The sequence below is a fragment of the Cucurbita maxima genome, unplaced genomic scaffold (genome assembly GCF_002738345.1).
Source record: "Cucurbita maxima cultivar Rimu unplaced genomic scaffold, Cmax_1.0 Cma_Scf00016, whole genome shotgun sequence".
Classification (NCBI taxonomy): domain Eukaryota; kingdom Viridiplantae; phylum Streptophyta; class Magnoliopsida; order Cucurbitales; family Cucurbitaceae; genus Cucurbita; species Cucurbita maxima.
The window spans coordinates 4,595,488-4,618,976 of NW_019272032.1; the positions used below are offsets into that span (position 1 = coordinate 4,595,488).

Sequence of the window (23,489 nt, forward strand, 5' to 3'; positions counted from 1 at the left end):
TTTTTTTTTTTTTTTTTTTTTTTTTTTTTTTTTTTTTTTTTTTTTTTGCCTCTTTGTGGTCTGTATTACATCGTTCTTAACATCAAATATGCAGAGTGCCGTTAATCACGATGTCATTGCTAATGCTGATGACGGGGAGAAAATGCATCTAGAGGAGCAAGCTTCTCAAGTTGCACGTAGAGCAGCCGAGGCATTGCGGCAATCTAGAATGCTGCGAAGTAATGAGAGTATCTCTGTTCCAACGTGGACTGGAAGGGCTGGAACTGCTGGTGGACCATCGTCTGTGCGTCGGAAGTTTGGTTCGACTGTTAACTCACTGGTAAACAGCAATTCCAAATGCTCAGCAATTCCAAGAAACGGAGCTAGCCATTTAAATGGCTGCTATGCAGCTGGAGCATCTTCCGGAAAGGCCTCGTCTTCAGCAGAACTACTTGCTAAAATCCGAGGAAACCAAGAAAGAGCACTCGGCGCTGGGCTTGAACATCTACCACAACCAGCTCCTTCAAGTACTCCAAACAATGTAAGAGGTGCAAATGTCGGTCCTTCTTTTAGAGTACAACCAGAAGTATTGATTCGTCAAATGTGTACATTCGTTCAACAAAGAGGTGGAACCACAGATTCAGTCAGTATTGTACAGCACTTTAAGGACAGGATACCCCCAAATGATCTGCCCTTGTTTAAGAATCTGCTGAAAGAGATAGCAATATTAGAGAAAAGCCCCAGTGGTTCATTCTGGGCTCTTAAGCCAGAATATAAACAATAATCTAAGCACGGTTAGTTTATTACTTCCATAGCACCAATCACTCGAGGCCCTTTCAACTCCCGATTTCCAGAGTAGGAATTTTGTTTATGATATATCATTCTTCCTCATCATCGATTTAGTTTTGCTATCCTATTGGGCGTAGACATTTTTGTTTTTTGTTTTCTAACCAAGCTGCGAAGGGTATTGGTACAGTTAATCTGGAGCAGATAGTCAACGATTCAAATTATCTTAGGCTATGGCATATTTGTTATTGCAAATTGCAATTCTATTCATTTTTATAGCCTCCCGTGAAACATTGGTTGTAAATTTGGTTGGGATTTCAATCTCAATGGATAACTCGTCTTTAAAATTTTGCTTGTACTCTACACTCCCAACTACATCTATTCACAACCACTCCACTTTAACAAACACTCAATAATTGTTAATGTACCATTTCTAGTATCTTAGCAATATTCTCAATATCCTATTAATATCTTAAAGTAATACACGATCATTATTGGTAAGGCAAGCAAAAGTTGACCAACCCTCTCAGATCCCAACATTCCACAAAAACAATTATAAAAGTGATCAGAACTACCACCACTCTACTTGATAGGAATGCAAATCCACCCATCTACAGTGCCACAGAGTAGATTATGTTGCTCAGGGAACATTTAGAAGCTTATGCTTGCATAGTTAAAGGTATCACTCTTCCCCGAGAGACCTGCCCCAAACGGGGTGGGGAGCCCCTGTTTAAGCAGGGACAGGGGAGGGATTTCTCCCCATGGCATTAATTAGTCAGTCATTTATTATATTTAGGAGGAAAGACCCTTCAAGTAGTCTTAGATAGCGATAGGCTTATATTTCTTTCCAAATTAATTTCAACACACACTGGCTCAGTGAGGCCTATCACCTTTACTATGTACACGACACATGAAAATTCATAAGGACATCGTTATAAGTAGAATTACAAAATGGAATCAATACAATTAGAAACAGAAATCGAAGGTAATGGATTGAAATGGGATACAGAGACAACCAGAGATAAATATCTCCATTAGGTAGGGAAAATAACTGGAGAAGTATACATATATATTCCAAGATTATTTTCCAAAAGATGGTATATGGTATTATCACTTATAACACTCCCCTTTCACCTTTTTCTTCCCCTTTCACCCTCAAGATGAACAAAAAATGAAGATTACGAAACCTCCAGAAAAAACATCAAACTAAGATCTTTTGATATCAAACACCAGCTTACATTGATCAGAATGCTGCCCATCCTGATGCTGCTGCCTTTGTTGAACCTGGAGCAGAAGGAAGATTTTTCTGCAACCGTGATGAAACAAGAGTTAAAAATTGTTCTAGACTCGTTTATAATTGACATGAGTAACTAAGGAGTCATACACTCATGCTACATGAGCTACCTATGTTATAAGATAACCTAAATAACAGGGATCAGTCAGATCTATCTTCAAAAAGTAGAAAAAACATAAGCCTGTTGCTTAAGCATTAGAAATAACTCAATATATTCATTACACCAGGCACTATTCTTCAAGTTGGCAGGGCAAATAAAAGGGCAAGCTTCAACAGTAGCGTCAAGATAGTTGTCATCTCCAATCACAAAGGAGAGAAACCAATACTTGAGTCTAATCAAACTTAGTAATTGTGTTTCCTAAAACTAATATAGATTTAAGTGGGTTGCGCATAAAGGACACAGATGAACCATAATACGTAAGCTAAAGGGGCAATTTATAGTCACTTAAGAATACCATTATTCTCTGTATCAAAGGTATAAGGAAAGAAACAACTAACAGCAGAAACTGTACCTCAAGTTGGGAAAGATCTGATAATGGATCGGCTGCATGCCTTACATTGTCCTTTTTTCCCTCGTGACCAACATCGCGGCATGCGCTGGCAGATAGCTTTCGAGCAGCAGGGTCATTTGGAGGGGGTGGAAGAGGAGACCTGATTTTCACAGCTCCAGTTGGTGGTGGAGCAAGACTCAATGCTTTTGGCTTTCCAGTACCAAACCCTGACATGCCAGCAGCTGATAGCATACCAGTTCCACCCGATGGTTTGTGCTTCACATTGATTCGTATTGTTTCACCTTCCTATCAGCCAGCCCATCATAAAGAAACACAAGATCACAATGACAATATAAAGCGTTCTGATTTTGAAAACTCGATAACATTGAAGACCTGGAACATAATGAAGGCATACGAATAAAGCGCAGAGTAACTTACTTATAAACTAACACCACCACTACCCAAGAGGCTAAGCCTGCCATGAGCAAATCTATTCTATTCAATGTGAGCAATTTATTTGCCTAATACTTAGATCAGAGATTTCATTTATCAGATCAGTTCGCAGTCATCAGATTTCACGTAAAGCACATCATCAAATGTCCATAAAATCACTTCAAACGACTGTAACACCAAATTAATCAACTTCAGTCGCTGATGAAAAACAAAATTAGGGCAATACCTTCAGTCTGTGATTGACAGCAGGATGAATATCAATTTGACTCTCTTCATTGGCATCGCTGCCAGTACTGGGATCCTTCTCATGATCCCTCCTGACGTACTTCTCATGGTCGGACAATGCGACATTGAAATCAAAAGCTTCATTTCGCTCGGCAAAACCTAACCCTACGAAAGCGTGCTTACCCTGTCCATCCTCGATCTTCAAAACGAAGTATCGAGAAGAGTCAAGAACGGTCTCGACGGAGTTGTCCCGCTGACCAGGATTAATAAAACAAGCAGCGAAGAGTTCACCGGAGTTGGGATCTTCCAACCGGATCTCACATCGGTCCTTACAGGACACAACCCTCAGGCGGCCGGACCAGATCTTATCGGATTGGAGCCACTCGCCGCACTTGTAGCCGCCGGATGTGGTTCGAGGAGGGATTTTGTAAACGGATACCTCGCGAACGACAAGGAGAGTGTGCTCGAAGGTCTCCTCGTCCTCCTCAAACGACATCGTGAAATTGTGAGAATGTGAGATCGATTGAGAAGAAAGCTTGAGGATTTACAGAGATGGAATAGGGGAAAATGGGATCCCCAAAGCCAAAGGAATTGAATTTATTGAGGAATTAACTATCAAGGTGAGCAGAAGACATCAGAACGAACGAAGGAAAGAAAGGAAGAAAGAAACAGAGACGTGGCTTCGAAGATTAGGTGCTTTGCGTCACAGGTCAACTCTACTGTGAGACCCCGGAGAGCTATGCCAATTTACTAATTTGCCCTTTCTCGATATCAAAATAATAATAATAATAATAAAAACATAAAGATAAATTGCAAATTTTATTTTTATTTTTTTAGATTAAAAAACACTCTTGGTTATGAGAAATATTAAAACTTTCCATACCAAATTTAGGTATAACTTCCAACTCCAAACGTTGGACTAAAAAAAAATTAAAATTTTAAGCATTATAATCTCAAATTTGTAATTTAAGTAATCTAACCACCCAAATTGAAATAAAAATCGAAAATATTGAGAAAAAAAAAAAAGAAAGCTAAAAGACGAAAATAGCCTTTCCAGTTGATTTAAATACGTTGTTAAACCCTAGCTTCGCGATTGCTTGTCTCCCGCCATTTCCGTTCTAGGGTTTTTCGTCTGGTATTGATTTCCAAAACCCTCGAATATATGTATATTTCATTTACAAAATTTTCTTCGAGTTAATATGCAACTGTTCTTTGTTTTAAGGGCTTTTGCATGAAGTTATGTGGAATGACTTGATTTTTCTCCAAAAATTTTCAGGTTTGAGTGTTTAGCAACGATGTATCTTCAGTTTTACATAAACGATAATGGCGACAAAGTCTATACCACAAAGGTTTATTTTCCCTCCTATCTTTTAGTTTTCTGTTTAATGGTTAATCGATGACTACCTATTTTCTCTGCTGGTCCGGGTTTGATTTTTATATCTCATATGCATAAATTGCGTTTGTAGTGCTGTTTAATTGAGATATAAATGACGTTAACTTCCATTCCAACTACGGAGTATTGGTCTTATTGCGTTACCAACAAGCAGTGATTCTATGGACTCCCTGATTTTGAAGATAAGGAAGGTTTACTGACCTTGAGTTTGGAGATTGGAACATTTATTTAATTCTATTTGTGCAGGCCTTCTTTTAAAAAAGATAAGAGCTATACCTATGTTGAGATTGAAGTAGATAGGCTACCATCATTCAGTGCCAGTGTGCAGTTTATATTTACATTGTATACCCATCCAATAGTTGATTAAATTTATAGTGACACCTTTGCTTAGAACGTCTTGATTTTCTGCAAAGTTGTCAGTTTGCTTAGAACTTCCGATCTTCCCTTCTTTCTTTCACCATATCATGATGGTAGATTAGAATTACCTTGATCCTTTCCCTGACATTGAGTGGGTTGAAGGTATTAGATTTTAGACGCCATTCTTTTTCTACTATTGGATTGGGTTTCACTACCAATGGTCTTCCATCATCACTGGCCCATTGCTTGGGACAAGTCTCTAGAGAAAGGAGAGCCTGGGTTTTGTAAGGACACTCAACTTCAGGATTCCTGTATCCCTGATTTACTTAATAAGATCATTCCCTCATCATTAATGCAGGAATTTGGATGTACTCGTTCATGGCAATGTTTTCTTGCCATCCGAGTATGGTGGTTGTTTCTCCTCAGCGGTGCTATTTTGTTACCTCATTAAATTTGTAGATCCCTTTCTTATGTACCAAGTTTTCAAGATCTTGTGGACTCTCAAAATTCAAAGCAATTCTAAGTATTTTGGCTGGGGTCCTTGCTCTTGAGGATTGAAAGCTGCTAGTACTTTGCAATGAATGTGTTCTTTCAAGTTTTTGTCTCTTTAATGACACATTATTTGTATGAACACCATGGGAGATATTAAGCACCATTCCTGTACACTGTGAAGCTGTGGATGGCTTTATGAACACCTTTAGCCTCTAGCGATGCTCACCTAACTCCTTTTCTGAAGGTTTAGATAAACTTTTATGAGTGTTCCATTTCTCTGATATTTCTTCAGACCAATACATCATCAATGGAAATCTTAAGGAAGCTGGGGCTGGAGGAGTTGGAGTCCCTTTAAAATTCATTCATCTTTGGAGTTTTTTGGAGATGTTTCAAGGCCTGTAGAATTTACTCTGATTCTAATTATATCAATTTATGCGTTTGAATACATGATACATGTTGGAATGCTGTAAGATAAATACTATAAGACCTTCAATGGATAAATTCCCCAAAATTATTTTTCCTTACTTCCACTGACCCTGTGGTTTCCATTTCCAATTTCTTTCAATGGTACAGACCTGCTCTCGTGCTACTCTTTTTTCCCTCCTTGACTCTATTGACAACTATAACACAATGTCGTTGCAGACTGCCAGCTTTGAGGCATAGACAAGATATTTATTGTTTAGGGTCTGGATTTTATTCAGCACCAACTAAATTCTAATGGGCCTGTGCTGAGTTTTTAGAGTTGATAGTTATTATTATTATTATTATTATTTTAATTTATTTTTCATCTTTGGTAATAATTGTACATTTTAAACTGAAAACCATTTTTTTTCAAAAATATACAAATGAGTCAACCCCTGCGTATGCTTCAAGTTCCTTGTACCCATTGTTAATTTCCCTGCACTCTTTATACTTTAATGTGATGTATGCTAAATTATTTAGTTTTCATTTTCCTCTATTGTACAGAAAGAATCGCCTCTAGGTTTGGTCACACAATCTGCGCATCCAGGTACTCTTGTACATTATCTTCCTAGTATTGTTCCATCTCGTTAATATCAATGATTTTGGTAGGGAGAAAGGGCATGCTTGTAATATCTTCTTATCTTTGTCTTGTGGTTTATTTGAGTTGTAGTTGTGAAGATTGCAATTATACATTCTTGTGAATAGATTTGCCCTGTTGATAACGTAATTTACACCGTGCGGATGGCATTAGAGATAACTTAATTTATTCTCTATATTGTGTGATTGGCTTAGTTCAGATTTGTCTGCACGCCTGCCCCCCCTTCAATGGGATCTTGATTTTAGCAGCTTCAAACCTGATTACCTGTTGTACATTTTCTGACTGCAGCCCGTTTCTCCCCTGATGACAAATACTCGAGGCAGAGAGTACTTCTTAAGAAGCGATTTGGCTTGCTACCCACGCAGCATCCACCTCCAAAGTACTAAGCCGACTGCGTTATCAAATCAGTTGATTCTTCTGTTTAGTCACCCCCCCAAATAGTAGATCGTGACTTGATGAAAGTTTGATCTGTGGCTTGTAATCGAGCTTTAAAGCACAAACCAATGTTGAACCTTTCTTTAAGCTTGGCTTTATATTGGCATCGAACTTTATTTTACCGAAAGCAAACTTATCTACTTTGAAGAACTGGTTAATGCAAGATGATGGACCTTTTTTTCATACTTTTTTCCCCACTTTTGTACAGCATTGCAGTTGTCAAGCACCAATGTCAGCTGATCCTTTCTAAAGTTGTCCTTGTATGTGTATTTAACCTGCTCTGCTAACAATCAATTGAACCTAAGCCATAAGGTGGGAGTCCGCAATTCCTTCGGTTGGTTTTGAAGTTCAAGTTCCCTCTCTGTCCTGGTTTGCAGTCAGACGTATGCACTGAATTTGGACGATTACAACTTGGGAATTCATCTTGTGCACAGATAATAAGGTACGCAAGGTTCATTTTGTGATCCAGTGGTTGGATGAACTACAATTAGATTAACAGGGTTATGTGCTTCTCTTGGCCAGTGAATATGCCTTTTATTTCAGGATATTAGAGTTTGAACCTTTAAAATGGGTTAGGACCTGAGAGTTTGGGCCTAAGTGGCCATATAATTTTGCTCCCAAGAAAATAACTGAAACAGATATATCATCATCATCAAGTATTTTGATTGGGGTTTGATGTCTCACATAGTTTTGTCTTTCATAGGACTTGTTTAATGGTTAACTTAAGTGAGAAATATATATAACATTAGTTTAATTAAAGTTGGAACATTTTAATCTAAACACAAAGCGTGCCAAAGTTGTAGAATAAAGGCACATTGTCATGTGTAATAAACCGCGTGTGTCGAATTATTGTCGCATTAAAAGCGTCTTTCACAGAAATGACGTTGTCGGATGCGTTCCATGGAAACATGAAAAAGGAAACGTAGAAAAAGAAGAAATAAAATGCTAAATGAATCTTGTTGAAAGGATTGGTGGTAAGATTATCTTTGTTAATAGACATTGTTTTTTAGAAAAGCAGGAGGAAGAACATGGCACCCAATGAAGAAGACAAAGACCAATAGCCCTTTTCTTAAATCACAAAAGCCATTCTAACATGAACAATTTCTTTAATCTCAGAAAGATATGATTTGATATACGTGAGTCTAAATCAGGGAGAGTTTTTGGTAAAGTAATTTAACACAATTTCTTGTTATTATTATTACAATTCAAAATTAAATTTGACACAAAGTGATCATGAATGGGCCCATTAATAGAAATTTTTTTGTTTGATGTTATTTTAGCTTCACATCTATCATGATGGTGATGATCCACGAGCATTTACTCTTTCTTACTTTGAATTAAATATGGTCCAAATACAACATTTTATTTTTATAAAAAATTAGGAGACAGAAGTTGTGTATCTTAATAATCTCTCCATTTCTCAAATAAATAGAGGAAAAAGAAAAAAGACACAAATAATAAAAAACTTCGTCTGTTTGGTCGTAGGTGTCAAATTTGAGCCTATCCTTTCATTGATTATGTGTAAGTTGATATGAATCCAATATTTAATAGCAAAAATTATGCATAACACCGAATAATAATTGGAGTATTAAAATGGATTATTGGCCTTACAGGGACTGTGTTTGACATTCATTTGACATATATACGTGTAGATTATTTGGTGATACATGTGCTTGATTATGAAATAATTTTTCATACGTGGATCACTCGTGTTGCTTCAATATCTTTCTATTCTTCTTCTTCATTTTTTTAATTCAATAGAAAAAATCAAAGAAACCCTCCATCTTAAGGAACTTTCCCCTCTCAACTTTGGTTCAAATTAATCGCTACAAAGTCAATTCATCATGACTCCTGTTTTACACTAAACTTTTTTTTATTTTTTATTTTATATACGATCACTAGCAATGCTGTTCATTAGTTTGCTTGTCCCAACCAATCAATATGCCACATAAGCATTCAATTCACAAAATTTAACCAAGTTCACAACAAGAATTTATCAAACAAGAGATTGAAAATTCAAAGATGTTGGATTAGACACTTTTCAAGCTCATAATTAAAATTTGAAATTAGAGGGAGAGAAAAACAAATTAAAAGGTGGTGATTTGAGGCGAGGGGTGAAAATATTAAAAAGATTTAAAAGATTAAAAAATTAAAAAGGCAATAGGAAATAGGAATCCATTGAAGTGTTGCTGAAAATGATTAATTGCGTAAGGAATATAATTCCAACTGAAAAGTCCTTTTCTATGTAACCTAAGCAAAGCATCAGCTTCTCCATACCATCTTTTTTTTAACACTAAGAATCTCATGGCTTCTTTTTTTGGTTAACTCATTTTTAAACATTTTAATTATATTAATATGTGGGGTAAGGTATTAATCAATCGTCTTTTCTTTTCATTTCTCTCGTTTTCGTGGTGAATTATTATTACATTCTTCTTCAAATTTAATTCAATTCAGATAAACGTCTCAATCACACCATTAGATTATTGTTATCTTAATTTTCTACCTAATATTCTATTGAATTTTTAGTTTTTGTAACGTTCTATTACAATCTTTTTTAAAAAAAGAATGCAAGTAATTTTATCGACCATCTCGATAGAAAGACTAGAAATGTGATTCTCTTCAAATAAGTTCGTATTTGATTGATAGGGAAAAGAGCATGATTGATAGCCAAAATTTTGTTGTTTTTCAATAATTACATAAAAAAATGTGGAACACCATTCCATTTGGTTGCTAAACTTAAAAAAAAAGATATATCGAGTATATGATTATTGGATTTTGTCCATCCGTTCTTGATGCTCGAACCCAAACCATCTCTTGTCTATTTAAATGTGGTCGTTATCAACTTCAACTGTACGAGTTGTATATTGTTTCACTACAAATAATTATGGTTGGTTTTCATTGTATAAGAATGTTTTGCGAAATGGGACACTATTTATACTTAATTTTCACGTGATATCAACGATAAAATTTGTTTTAAAGAGTAAGAACACAACATGTTGGATGACATCGTTGTCTCCCTTCTTTCTTGCGCTTTCTCTTTCTCATTCCCATACCGACCACTGGCCCCTCGAGGCTCTAGTATTGAAGATTTAACCGTACATTTTGAAATGGAATGATTAAATAGAAAAATGGAGTTAAATGGTACAAGTTAAAAGGTAAAATATAACTTTCAAATTAAGGGCAGGAAGAATGGTGAATTAAATGAAGAGGGAAGAAGGGTCCAAAGATTCAGACACCAGCCTCTAAAGTTTGGTGAAGATTAGGGTTGCTTGGATATTAATTATTGATATAGAGCAATCAACTTCACGTACTTAGAAAAATAAACAAAACTCTGCAGCCTTTGGCTTCCCATCTTTTGATGTGAACCCCAATAATTTGGATCTTCCTTCCATATTTAATACTAAATTATAGTTTAGAACGGACAAATATTTTTTATCATACATACTTTTCATTAATTGTTCTTCTCATTTATTACTATTTCTATATCCTTATAATTTATTTGGTACATTGATATACATTTTGGCTTTCATTTGGCTTTTATGGTATGTCGACCAACTCTTTAAATTTTCATATTCTATCGTATAAGTTTACAATCTAGTTACTTTCCTCGATCCATGAGCATATAATTGAAAAATATTAATATAGAGTTTAAACATAAAAGTTGATACAATATTAATTAAATCACCATTAAAAAAAAAAAGAAAAAAAAAACTTGGAGTTAATAGATTTCAAAATAAAGAATGAACCGAACAAACCGATTCTATCTATCTTATTCAAACTTTAAAAGAACAGTTATTATGTCATGTTGAAGACATGTGTGTGTGTTTCCCCATGGTTTTTCTGGAGCTTTGTTGGTGGCTAAACAAAAGGGTTTGCGAAGATTAAGGCATGTGTTTATTACAAGTTGTGTGTGGTTTGGAAAACAAAACGGTAGCTAGGTGGCGAAGGAAGCTTGGAAATAATAAAACAAAAAAAAAAAAAAAAACACACACACATAAATATTCATATTTTGCGATAACTTTACTTGTAGAAAACAATTTCCCATGTCTGCAAGCTACTCACCGAATCTTTTGAATTGGTATTATCTGAACTTGATTAACTTTGAAAATGACTCATAAATTGATATGTGTGAAGAAGATGAGGGACCCCAAGATATTCCAAATCGTTTTCAATTTTTAAGCGACTGTGCCCAAAATAAAGGAAAAGAAAAGATAAGAAAAACCCTTTTTTGCGATGGTGAATTATTCCTCATTTATTGTGTTATATAGTTGAATTGCATACGTTAGCTTTTGTTTGAAAACAATGTTATTCCAATATGATTAAGTCTTGTGGTTGAAGCCAATTCTTTAAAAGGGTGAGTTTGTTGGATAAAAACAAAGTGAAACCCATAATAGATCAAAAGGGTTTAAAAGGGTTTAAAAGGGTTTAAAAGGGTTTAAGGGAAAGCCTAATCTGAGTGAATTAGAGAAAAATTAGGGTTTTCGATAGAGTAATTAGGGGTTTGGAAGGGAAGGATTTTATGTAATATTTCGTGGGATATGGAACATTTTTTTCAAAAGTGAAACCGAGCTTTTGGATAAAGAGTTTTTAAATACACAAAAAGTTGCTAACTTTATGGTAAAGTTGTGGAAAATTGGTATCGCTCGCACATGAATGCCAAAGTACATTTATTATAATCATATCTTAAAAAAAATTATAGATTCTCATATTATATTTTACCCGACATCTTTTAATACTCATTTTTCTTCATCATAATTATTTATTCTCGCGTTGTTAACGACTCCATTAATTGAATTATAATGATGAAGTTAATAACTTCATTCCTTAATCTAAATACTTAGATTTGTACTAGTTGGACCCTATTTTTTTAAAAGTTGACTATTGCATATTTGTACTAGTTCACTATTGTAATATTAAATTAAATGATTAAATATTGATAATTGTTCGATAATCTTTCTTTTTTAAAAAAAAAAAAAAAAAATTATTTGGTAAAAAAAATGTAAGGAAGGTTATAAAGATTATAAACATAGATTTTTATTTAAAAATAGAAAAGAAAAATTAAAATGATCACTAGATTAACATAATAATAGGAGATTAGTGTGTTTGATTAATCAAGTCTCGCCATCACTATTGCAAGATCCAAAAATCCAAGAGTTGGGCTTAGCAGCATGAGTCTAAATGATTAATTAATTAATTAATAGAGATTAGCATGTTAAACCTAAAAAACCCATCAATTAAGGTGATTGGCATGCATGTATCAATCAAGAGACATGTCATCAATAGTTTTATTTTTATTTTTAAAAAAAAAAAAAAGTGAGTATTTTTAGGAGTATTTTGGAGGAATTAATTATTGGATGGAAATATGGGAGAATATGAAGCCGTTACTCATTCTCCAACATATCATATAAATCTTTCATTTATATTAACCAAACAAACTTTCCTCTTTCCAAAACAAACCCTAACCCTACAATTCATTAAATCATTATAATAAAACTTTCATACGTCATCTCCTCCCGCTTTACTTCTTCCTTAGGGTACATTTTGCCACCATCGTTAATTACATCATTTACGGTATCATCGATCAAGGCATCAAAGATCTAAATCCTTCGATCAAAGACATAGTTTAGTTAATTGAAATCTCTACTTACCTTCGTCAAACAGACTCGGCTCGACCTAAAAATTTAAATATTATTTGGATTAATGTATTGATTTTTGGGATGATTACAAGAATCATGATGTTTTATTGACCGTTGTCAAATCATCATTATCTACCAATTATTATGCATTACCTACAGCTATTTTTTTAAATTTTTGTACAATTTTGTGATGTGCATACTTTTGTCCACATTTAAAAAATTATTGGCATTCCCTTATTGATGTGCAAAACTCTTAGAAGAATGGAGTTGTTCATCATATAATATAATTCTCTTATGATCATTAGCAATAGGCCCCATTTTTGTATGGTCCATAATCCCACACATTTATACAATCATATGAGTTTTGTGGCTGATTAATATAATTGAATGGATGATAGAGCCCTCTACCCATCACTTAATTCTTTCAAATACTTTTCCATCTTATAAAACACCTCTTTTCTTATCCAACTTCGCTCTCGTTTAGAAAACACGTCTGTTAAGGACAAGTTTCCATATTTGTATAAGGAATGTTTCATTCCTCTCTCCAATCGAACTGGGATCTCACAATCTACCCATTTAGGTCCAACATTCTCACTGGCACCCTTTGATCTTTAACTTTGATATCATTTGTAACAGCCCAAGCCCAAGCCCGTCGTTGGCACACCACATGATCTTTAGCCCATTACAAACGGTGGAAACTTCTTCCTAATTTTTAGCCTTGGTGTTTAGAGATTATTAAGTTATTTTATTTTGAGTGAAGGAATATCTAAGAGTGGTCAACCGAAGCATATATCTTAATTGATTAAGACATATATCATGGATAAAACAAAAAAAAAAAACAAAAGTCAAATGCTTGAATCTTGCGGGGAGAAAGAAAACGAAAACCTAATAATATAGAAATAAAAATTCAAACTTTAACCTTTTTAACTTTAATTGAATTACGTGGTATTCAAGAAAATACAAAATTTTAACTGCAATCCCCACTTTAATAATTGTAAATACAAAAAAAGGGCTGTTTTGGATAGTTTCCTTGTAAAACTCTTTTGACCTTTTGTACATATTTTGCAAGTGTGAATTAGTTTTGTAAAGATCTGTTGTAGCTTGTGAATTTGCTCCAAAACTTTACCATTATAACTAACCCGCTATGCAAAAGCTCATAGCAACTTAATAGGCAAAATAATGGCATAGTCATCCCTACCCCAACTATATATATGAACACCAACCCAACCAAATCCTTATTTCTTATTGCATACCCATTTCTTTGAACCCTTCTTTCTCTTAAATTCCCCTTTTAAAAAGTTCTTGGATTCTGTGTTGAATTGGATTCCCAGAATTTGCATCCAGCCCTTGAAGAGTTTATAAATTACAGTAATGGGGCTTAAAGATATTGGAGCTTCACTTCCCCCAGGGTTTAGATTTTATCCGAGTGATGAAGAGTTGGTGTGCCATTATCTTTACAAGAAGATTATGAACGAGCAAGTTGTTAAGGGCACTCTTGTGGAGATTGACTTGCATACTTGTGAGCCATGGCAGCTTCCTGGTACCTTCTTTTTAACTTCATTTCATTATGTTCTTCATAATTAGGACATATCTCTTTGGTTAAGGACACTGTGATTGTTCTTCCAATGATGTCCCAAAACATTGCCTCCAAAATTCATGCAAAAAGAGCTGATTTGGGAGGTTTATGTTTAATTAATTAATTACTTTTGGTTTTCATTAGTATGCTAATGATCTATAATGGATTCCCTAAATTCTTGGCATATACCTTAATCAATCTAGATATGTTTTAGTTTATTTTAAAAAGATGAACTTTTTTGCATGGTTGGTGAGAGCTGTACTTATAAAGTTTTTTTTTTTTTTTTTTTGGGTTAAATTTTTGTGTAAACTTGAAACAGAAAACATGAAACTTCCGTCTTATGAAGTGGTTTATGTTACAGAAATCTGTGTTTGGGGCTATGTTCTAATGTCTTTTCTTCTGTTTTCTGAACATTTTTAAAGCAAATTTTGTGATAAAACAACATTGATTTCATGAAATTTCCTTAATTATTTGTTCGGTCCCTAAGGTACGAGGATTTGACAGTGCTCTCTTAGTATTTTTTACATTAAATATTCAAATAATATCTCATTCGCTGTCACCACACTCGTACACACCTGCATTCATGTTAAAATCTTGACTTTAGCGTTTAAGAAATTTCCATGTTTTGACGTCGAATTATTTTAACCATTGAACTATATCGAAGCGGATCTGAATATTTTCAAGATGAATATTGAGAAATTTGGTCCGATGAGTCCCCCATAGATGGATGCTTGAGCTAGCTTGTGCTTGTAGAACAAGCTTCATTAATTGTTACTCTCCAACTTGCAAATATTCTCCAAAACCCCAATCATTTCATTTCTTTATCGTCTTTGTCTCCATTTTGCTTCCTTTTAATTTCTTCGTTTGGGACATAATATATATCAAATCTTTCATTCATCAAATTTCATGTTTTTTGTTCCATACATTTTCCTCTCTAATCCAAATTATCTTATTTTGTTGTTTATAATCACCAACTAATATAAATAATTACATAACTAATCATAACAAAAATATCTTCAAACCTTTCTTTGAGTTTGAGACATTGATTAATTAACACCCAATAATCCAGCAATGAATAATATATAATCAAAGGGGTCATTTTCCCTTCCCCTTCCTATCTCTTCCATAAACTGTTCATAATTAGTGTAATGAAAATGAAAGATTAATATAAACTAATCATTCTTTTTTTTTTCTCTAATATATAGAGGTGGCGAAGCTGAATAGCAACGAGTGGTACTTCTTCAGCTTTCGAGATCGAAAATACGCTACAGGATTTCGGACGAATCGCGCGACGACATGTGGGTATTGGAAAGCTACTGGAAAAGATCGAACGGTGGTGGATCCTTCAACAAGGGAGATCGTAGGGATGAGAAAGACTTTGGTGTTTTATAGGAACAGAGCTCCAAATGGGATTAAAACTGGATGGATTATGCATGAATTTCGGTTTGAGGCCCCACATCGGCCCCCAAAGGTTGAATTTTTCATCTTTAATTCTCTATTTCTTAGACCATTTAGACAAATCTCATGGTGTGACCACATACACACATTCAAAAGTTGGTGTCTTTCTCTTTGGTTTACATACAAATCTTTTCTAAAGTTGCATTAACAGATAACAAACAGATGTTTATATCTATGTTTTGTTTTTATTTAGAATTAGAGGATGCTATTAATGAATGAGTTTTGTTTGTTTAGTAAAAGAGAAATTCATAATCAAAATAATTATGAAAGATACTTATAGTAATCACACAACAAAAAGTGGAACTAATTTGGAATTATCTCTATGCTTTAATTAACAAGAAAATGAACCAAGTTTATATGGTGGGTGCAGGAGGACTGGGTTTTATGTAGAGTGTTTCAAAAGGGCAAGCAAGAAGAGCACAGCATCAAACTCAACCAACATTTTACATTTGAAGATTTCGAGCGCGTTCCCACTGTCATCCGAGCTCCATCTCCCCTTCCAAGCGACCCGAGTCCGATCGCCATGCCTTGTGGCTACAATGTCGATATCACTTCATTAACCTCAATGGCTCCCCATCAGAGTCATGGCTACATTGGCAGCTGTTCTTTTCTCCATCTCCTTCAACTCCCTCAAGAAAAAGATGACAATAATAATAATCCCGAAGCTGATCAACTTTTCTGCCCCAAAAATGACTCTGATTATGGGGTTTTGTGGAACATGGACTTGGAAGAACATACCTTTCAAGATGGCGCCATTTCGAACTTGGATCAAATGGCCTTCGACGTCGAAAGCAGCCTGGTTTTCCTCTGAACTCGTATCTATCTGCTACTGCATATCTCAATGGGTTGTTTGTTCATATATAGTTTGATATGGTTTGGTGTTTGGATTTAGGAGAGTGTTTGGGGCATTGTTGTGTGCTTAGGACACACTTGGATTTCATTTTTTCCTTTAAATCTTTGTTCTTGCTGTATACAAAATTAGTTAAACTTGTAATAAAGAAATTTAGTTAGCTGCATTACTGTGGATGTAATAAACTCTTGATTTTTGATACCACAGAATAGAGTCGGGACATTCAGTACTTGTGCTTACGAAGAACTATGATCCACAAAGCATTGGATGATGAATCGAGAATGTCAAACCAGCGCTTATACCTTTTCCTTTTGCTAGATTTGGTAGTAGTTTTTCCCAAAGGACAAATGAGAATTTAGGTCGTAAAAGAAATACACTCAACCAGTTCAAAGATTTAGTTAAAAAGAATACGCGTCTGAAGCCCTTCCTACCCGAGTCGTGCACACACTTCATTGGCACGGACACATGGCACCAGGCTCTACCAAGGCTTAAGAATATAAGAGGACTCGGGCTACATAATATCAAGTTTTCTTATACACTTCGATTGCATTATCAATGTTGAACAGTAATTCAAAGAATTGAACAATAAAGAAATGTGGCATATGTCAATCACAGTCCTGAAGAAACTAGGCCATGTAATGTGACAATGCCAATCAACATATTTTGAAGATTGATAACAGGCAGAAATTGAACAGGAGATGGGGGAGCTTCCATCTTTTTCATGGCATCCACCGCCATCGCCTCGGGATCAATTGTTCTCGGTTTCCTGTCATACGGTTTACCATCAAAATCAATCCCTAAACTATTGGGTATCAACGTAAAGAATGGCATCCTCTGCATCAGTTGTTGAAGTCTGTATCCAGATAGTACAAGTTTGGCAAATAGCAAGATCTTGTATCTCATGATATCAACTAAAATGAGTGAGTATTAGAGATTCGTACCTGTTGCACATTTGGCCCACAGTGAGCTTGAAGATGCCTTCACCACTAGCTTTGAGAGTGCGCCTCAAATCACCGTCGGTAAATGTCCCAATCAGGTGATATTCCTCATCTATGACAAGTAGGCAGCCGCATCCTTTGCTGGTAAGCTCCACCAATTGATCCATTATTAGATCTCCTTCTTTGCACACAGGAAGCTCACTCTGTTTCTTCATCACATCTTTTACCTGCCACCAAAATAACATCCGTACTTATCTGAAACAACTTAGTGTTGCATTAAGATACTGAAAATTGGTGATAAAATTAAGTCGGGAGTTCAAAAACAGAGCTATGTAAACAAGTCGAAACCAGCTGAAGATCAATCAAGTGAAGTAAAAGGAGAAGTACCTTGAAAATGAGGCTTTTGCCGATCCTCCCAGCGGGGTGATTAGTGGCATATTCCTCTTTGGTCAAATTGCGCGCACCCATGAGCGCAATCGCCACAGTATCACCAAAAACCATCTGAATCGCAGTGGAGGTGACCGGGGCCAGATCAAAAGGGCATAATTCACGCTCGAGAGGCAAATGCACATTCATATCACAAACCCCAGCAAGCACATTGGCTTCAACAGAGGTGACGGCGATGAGGTACGCACCTTTCGCCCTAGCGCAAGGAACCAGGCGAAGAAGCTCTTCGGTGTTGCCAGACTTGCTAAAGAGCACAAGAACATCGCCGGAATTCAAGATGCCGATATCCCCATGAAGCGCGTCGAGAGGGGAAAGAAACGCGGATCGGATTCCGAGTGAAACTAGGGTTTGTGAGATCTTACGAGCGACGAAACCGGACTTGCCGACGCCGGAGAAGAAGATGGTACCGGGTGCGTTGAGAAGGGTAACGGTGAATTTCAGAGTCTGAGAGAGATCGAGATTGTGGAAGAAGAAATTGAGGTGATTTTGCTGGGATTTGAAGAGATCGAGGAGTGTAGATTCGTCGATAGGGCTTAGATCTGGATTTGGATTTGGGGATTTTGGGGGCCATTGGCATGAAGAAAGGGACATATCCCCAACCGGAGGAAGAGACCCCATTAGCGAACTGAATTCAGAATTCAAAGAGAGACAGACAAGAAACAAAACCGGATTTTATTTCATCTCTGGTTTTGGCTTCACATTTTAGTAAAATGGAGAAGACAACGACACCAATTTCCGTTGCTTTACAATTACAGCTCACCTCTGTCGGTGGATTTATGCCCTCTTGAAATTAAGAATCTAATGTTCCTCTCATTTCATATATTTTATAACATTAATAATAAGCTTGTTTGTGATGTTCCAAAAGAAAATGTATTATGTATTTAATGAAACTAATAATATTTTAAATATCAAATATAAATATGAAAATAAAAATATCAATTTAAGCATAACTCAACTGATTATTACCTCGTATGAGATACATGAGACTTGAACCTCAAATGTCTTGATTGATAATATATACATTAACCAGCTGAGCTATGCTCAAATTGGTGAACATAACTTTATTGATTAAGTAATATATTATTGACCTCGACATTAAAAAATAATCTAATGTCATGAGCATCTTGACTCGTTATTGCTCCATTATATTACTAGATTTGTAAGCTAATTTAAACAAAGTTTGATAAATAAAACACTAATTATCATTTCAAATGTTGACAGTTTAGTCTCGTCATGCTGCTGTAGAGTTAAAAGAAAAGAATTATTAATTTTGATGTAAAAAAAAAAAAATACCAATTTCTAAAAGATAAAATTACAAATTTTGTTCTAAAACTGATTTTCTTTTAAAGGTTCACACAAAATTAAAAATTTATATATTTATAAAAGTTTGAAATTGGTGAAGGTAAGCCCATGCGAAACAGAGATTAAGCAAAGAAGCCCATAAGAAACAATGCAATTTGGGCCGAGTTGAAGGCCCAAATGTGAGTGCACCATTACCATAATAAAGATGCAATCGACGTGGAATCAATGGAAGACATCAAACCTAGTACAGTACACAATAATAATGTATCCTACGGTGGATTGGAAGGATTTAGGAGCAAAGTTTGGTTTAAGATTTACAAGTCGCTTTAAATACAAAAAAAGAAAAAAAAGAAAAAAAAGAAAGATCGTGGAGCCGCCTGTGAATAGCGGAAAGTGCAGGCCACGTGCGGAGCTGTGAGGGGTGTCGGCTACAGTGACAGTGCGGTCATTACCCGCGGAACGATGAGGTCCTAATCTGGGACCGCTCCGTACGAGACCGTTGTCATGTCAACGTCTTTACAGGTCCAATTTGTAGAGGTAGCTGTTTATAAATATGGAAAATGTTTTTTTTTTTTTTTTATTTTAATTTAAAGAAGGCTTTGGAGAAAATATTAGATGGGATGTAATAATATGCATTTCGTGGGAAAGGCGTAAAGGTTTTGAGGTTTTAGTTGGAAGTGTAGGTTAGGGATGGAATGAGTAGGAGGGCATGCAATGGCACATAAGCTTTTAATATTCACCCACTCGCTGCACTTGCGAAAATTGGTGTGTCCAATGGCTGCCCCTCTTTGCTTGCCAAATCTTCTTTTTAAAAAACATTAGGAGCATCTACGAATACTCATATTCTTTCTTTCCTTTTTCATTTTCTAAATGCCCACCTCCCTTTTTGTTTCAGTGGTGAATCTAGTGTTTCTCTTAAACTAAAATACCCCAAACTCTCCTCTTATTCTCCAACTCATACTCCATTCTTTCTTATGGTGTCGTATATGGTTACGTTTTCGAATTCAACATCTCATATTTTCGTTTGAGTTATCGATGAACGACAATATTATAGAAAAGAAGTCAGATATGTTCTTCGACTCAACAATGAACTCTGCGAACTCTAACACATTTGCTAAGAATTACATGATTCAATGCACTCAACGATCATTTTTCTAGCCATTCTCACTTTCTCGACGCTACCGTTCATTCAAATCCTCCTCTCAATTACGACACTCATTGATCCTTCAACTCCAATTATCTTCAGTCCTGGCTCGTTCAACTCCAATTTTCAATATTTTACCTCGGGCATCGGGTTTTTGGTTTCAGTCGATTGTTGATTTACAATAAGTCACTAGTTACATATTTCACACGAATATTAGATAGAGAAATAGGGAAAATATCAAATTTTTACTCCAAAACTTAAACTAATTAGAACGGAAAACATGCATTGAGGTAATTTGAGTGGACACAACAAAATAACCTCAAAATACGAGGATTGTTAAAACTCATCGGACAACAATATGAAGCAATACTTAATTTTGTTTTTGTGTTCTGTCTAATCATCAGAAACCAACTGCAGAAGTTGTCTTCGTTAAATGTAATAAACAATGCCAAGAATTGGCCTCCTACCACATCGTAATTTCTCTATTTTAATCCATTTTTCTCAAGTTGTTTCACACCACAGAAACTAATGACAGAGAGACAATAAAATTCTGGGTGACATTAAAACTCAGTATTAATGTAAACCCAGCAGCATAAAAAGGGGGTTCTTTGTGCCATCCCTCAACTAAACAGAAGAATTTTATGAAAGGGGATTAATAAAAATAAGAACTTGGAATCTCATAACAAGATTTGAACAAGATTATTGAGATTTCTGTAACCCTTTTTCCGTGTAGGGCAAAGAAATAACACGGCAATAATGTTGATGATTAAGGTCAGAAATTAGAAAATGGAAGTGATAGTGTTTAAGCATACATGAATAACTGGAGAGTACAGATTTTGAAAGGATGAACACAAGTGTACAAATAGTAACACTGCTAGTATTTGCATCAAAAGCAGAGATCTACGCCTTTACACAGACTTACAAACTTTTTCAGAAAATTTTATTTTAAAAAAAAAAAGCTTCAAATTTTCCAAACCCTAACCGAAGAAGAGAGTGAAAATCCGCAACTTATTTGATTTAGCAATGAAAAAAAAGAGATAAAAAAAAAACAAAAAAAAAAAAACCCCATGATTTTGGAAGAGGTTTAGAGCAATAACCAATTGGGGAAATTTTGGTCCTTTTGTGATATGATTTGATCTCATGAAGGTGCAGCGTGAGGAGGAGGCAAGGGGTGTTGAGATGGTGGGCGCTTTCTTTTCTTGTCGTAGCTGATCCCTCTGGCCTTTGACTGCACATCACGAACCTCACGAAGATACAGCCTCACAGCTCTAGCCCCAAATGGATTGGCTTCAGGCTTCCCTCCATTCTCTTCAAAAGCGGCTCGAAGCCGCCCCACCAAAGCGTCGAGGCTCCCCCACGCCTGCCGAAGAGGGCATGGGCAGGGTGCGGGAGGGTTCGGAAGGCCGTAGAAAGGGCAGATGGGTGTGTGCACTTTCGTCTTTCCAAATTGATCTAGGTACCTGCGCTCACTCACAAAGCTTGTAACTTTGAAGCAATTCAGTTCATTTTTTATTTGAAGTAATTTAGTACCTGAGGAATTCGAGGACATGAGCTCCGCTACATCGTGAGAGGGCGAGCGGTGGGCGATGATTGTTGAGGTATTGACCGAAAGTTTTCCAGTCACGGCGCTTTTGATTCTCATATCTGCTGCTGGAAGAGGAGGCTGTTGCGGAGTGTTGGTGGTTCATGGCGATGTTGTTGTTGTTGTTGTTGTTGATGTTGATGCTATTGCTGCTACTCCCTGAGAAGTCCATCCTAATTTCCTTTCCTTTTCTTTTTTGGTCTGTTTGTTAAAGACTGTTGGTTGCAGCTGATTTTTGAAGAGACAAAATCAGGGTTGTTGTTGTTGCTGTTGTTATAGGGCAGTGATATGGGGATTGTAAGGAAGAAGGTGAGGAGGGTAAAGTAAAAGGTGGATTTTTGATGAGATTGGGAAGAAGATGTGAAGAAGGGCGTATTGTTTGGATTTGTGTAGTTGAAAGGATATTGGTTTTGTTTGGGGTTTTCTAAAAAAGGTAGAACAACTAAGTTTTTTGGTGATTGATGGGATTGTTCTTCCATTCCCTCTCATCCAAACTGTACACAAAGAGAGAGGGAAAGAACAGTGAGTTGAGTTTTGGAGACAACAAGATGTTACATTTAGCAACCCTTCCTTTTTTCCTCCTTTCTGGACAATTTTACCCTCATATTAAACATCTTAAGATCAATCAAATATGTGGACATTAAAATTCAAATTAATTCATATTTATTCATTTCATACTTATTTTACTATTTATATTTTCTTTTTAATAATTTGATGTTGAGAGGTGTGAATTTTTTTGGAAGGTTGCTACGTAAAAGCTGATTGTGGGCATTGCGACAGATGGGTGGCAGTGGAAGACAAATGGAGTTGGTAGTTAAATGCAGGGTAAGAGATGAAAACTGATAGTTAATTTGTTGTACCCTTCTTTTTTTTCAAAACATCACATCTTTTCGTTTGTCGATGACATGTTCGATCAAGAGGTCAAGACTTTGAATCATTCGATTATGAACGTAAGATTTAAACTGATAACTTAGACTCATAACTTCTTGACTAATTTAGGTACGAATGAATGGGAAAGTTTTGTCCACGGTACATTCGAGAACACCAGTTAAGGGTAGAATGACTTTATTATGGGCCAAAGGGTATCCGCTTCTCCTCCACAAAAATAAGGATGGTTAGATTACAAGGCCTACAAAAAGGGAGAGTTAAGGCCTGTTCGTACCCTATTATCCTTCAAAACAATGATTCACACAATTCTAAATGTTAATACATTTAAGGATGTTTGCATCACTCACAACTTAATTCTTCAGTCTCTTAGGTTGTTCTTAGAAAACTTCGCTCCCTCTATAAAATAAGCAATTAATGGGTGAATCAATGTATAATTTAATTAGTTCAGACATATTTTGTTGATCAAAATATTAGAGATTTAAATACAGATGGAAGTCGACATAAATAGAGATAAGGGAGAGTCGCTTTCTGGTGGCGACAAATAGTTCAGGGTTGCTTCAAGGGTGTGTCCAAATGGATGTCCTTGTTGCTCCCTAATCCGATCAATTGGTGACTATTAACCAAAAAGATGGCACTGTTGTTGATGGAAGATTGATTGTGATCCATCCTTAGAACACATAATTCAGTGGAAACATATCCACCT

The 23,489-nt window shown here is 35.7% G+C and overlaps 6 protein-coding genes across 9 annotated transcripts in view; 3 read left to right on the top strand and 3 right to left on the bottom strand.

The window, feature by feature from the left end:
• Positions 1 to 951, top strand: part of LOC111491468 (protein CHROMATIN REMODELING 8-like) — a 6,331-nt gene extending 5,380 nt beyond the window's left edge. The window contains exon 7 of the mRNA XM_023140391.1: positions 95 to 951. Within this exon, the coding sequence (XP_022996159.1) occupies positions 95 to 763 (669 nt within the window). The 3' untranslated portion in view covers positions 764 to 951. The remainder of the gene's footprint in view (positions 1 to 94) is intronic.
• On the bottom strand, positions 450 to 3,893 carry LOC111491465 (uncharacterized protein At1g03900-like). Of its 3 annotated transcripts, none has more exons than XM_023140386.1 (4): positions 3,230 to 3,893; positions 2,572 to 2,856; positions 2,004 to 2,071; positions 450 to 688 (listed from the first exon to the last, which is right to left on the bottom strand). In XM_023140386.1, exons 1-3 carry the CDS (start codon positions 3,722 to 3,724, stop codon positions 2,009 to 2,011), a joined length of 843 nt encoding a protein of 280 aa, XP_022996154.1. In that variant the 5' UTR covers positions 3,725 to 3,893; the 3' UTR covers positions 450 to 688; positions 2,004 to 2,008. The 3 variants fall into 3 exon arrangements, with proteins under 3 accessions (XP_022996154.1, XP_022996155.1, XP_022996152.1); XM_023140387.1 differs by having other exon boundaries at positions 667 to 685; XM_023140384.1 differs by lacking the exon at positions 450 to 688 and having other exon boundaries at positions 1,664 to 2,071.
• A 379-nt stretch (positions 3,894 to 4,272) lies between these two features.
• Positions 4,273 to 7,157, top strand: LOC111491467 (H/ACA ribonucleoprotein complex subunit 3-like protein). Of its 2 annotated transcripts, none has more exons than XM_023140389.1 (4): positions 4,273 to 4,363; positions 4,497 to 4,577; positions 6,437 to 6,479; positions 6,819 to 7,157. In XM_023140389.1, the coding sequence occupies exons 2-4, from the start codon at positions 4,524 to 4,526 to the stop codon at positions 6,914 to 6,916; spliced, it is 195 nt and encodes a 64-aa protein (XP_022996157.1). In that variant the 5' UTR covers positions 4,273 to 4,363; positions 4,497 to 4,523; the 3' UTR covers positions 6,917 to 7,157. The 2 variants fall into 2 exon arrangements, with proteins under 2 accessions (XP_022996157.1, XP_022996158.1); XM_023140390.1 differs by having other exon boundaries at positions 4,285 to 4,363; positions 4,505 to 4,577.
• A 6,664-nt stretch (positions 7,158 to 13,821) lies between these two features.
• Positions 13,822 to 16,651, top strand: LOC111491255 (NAC domain-containing protein 21/22-like). The gene is made up of 3 exons (XM_023140080.1): positions 13,822 to 14,141; positions 15,383 to 15,648; positions 16,006 to 16,651. The coding sequence occupies exons 1-3, from the start codon at positions 13,973 to 13,975 to the stop codon at positions 16,444 to 16,446; spliced, it is 876 nt and encodes a 291-aa protein (XP_022995848.1). The 5' UTR covers positions 13,822 to 13,972; the 3' UTR covers positions 16,447 to 16,651.
• A 346-nt stretch (positions 16,652 to 16,997) lies between these two features.
• LOC111491254 (probable arabinose 5-phosphate isomerase) lies at positions 16,998 to 18,580 on the bottom strand. Its single transcript, XM_023140079.1, has 3 exons — positions 17,811 to 18,580; positions 17,427 to 17,650; positions 16,998 to 17,251 (listed from the first exon to the last, which is right to left on the bottom strand). The coding sequence occupies exons 1-3, from the start codon at positions 18,486 to 18,488 to the stop codon at positions 17,095 to 17,097; spliced, it is 1,059 nt and encodes a 352-aa protein (XP_022995847.1). The 5' UTR covers positions 18,489 to 18,580; the 3' UTR covers positions 16,998 to 17,094.
• A 2,515-nt stretch (positions 18,581 to 21,095) lies between these two features.
• Positions 21,096 to 22,444, bottom strand: LOC111491256 (protein LIGHT-DEPENDENT SHORT HYPOCOTYLS 4-like). Its single transcript, XM_023140082.1, has 2 exons — positions 21,847 to 22,444; positions 21,096 to 21,776 (listed from the first exon to the last, which is right to left on the bottom strand). Exons 1-2 carry the CDS (start codon positions 22,068 to 22,070, stop codon positions 21,455 to 21,457), a joined length of 546 nt encoding a protein of 181 aa, XP_022995850.1. The 5' UTR covers positions 22,071 to 22,444; the 3' UTR covers positions 21,096 to 21,454.
• Positions 22,445 to 23,489: the final 1,045 nt, after the last annotated feature.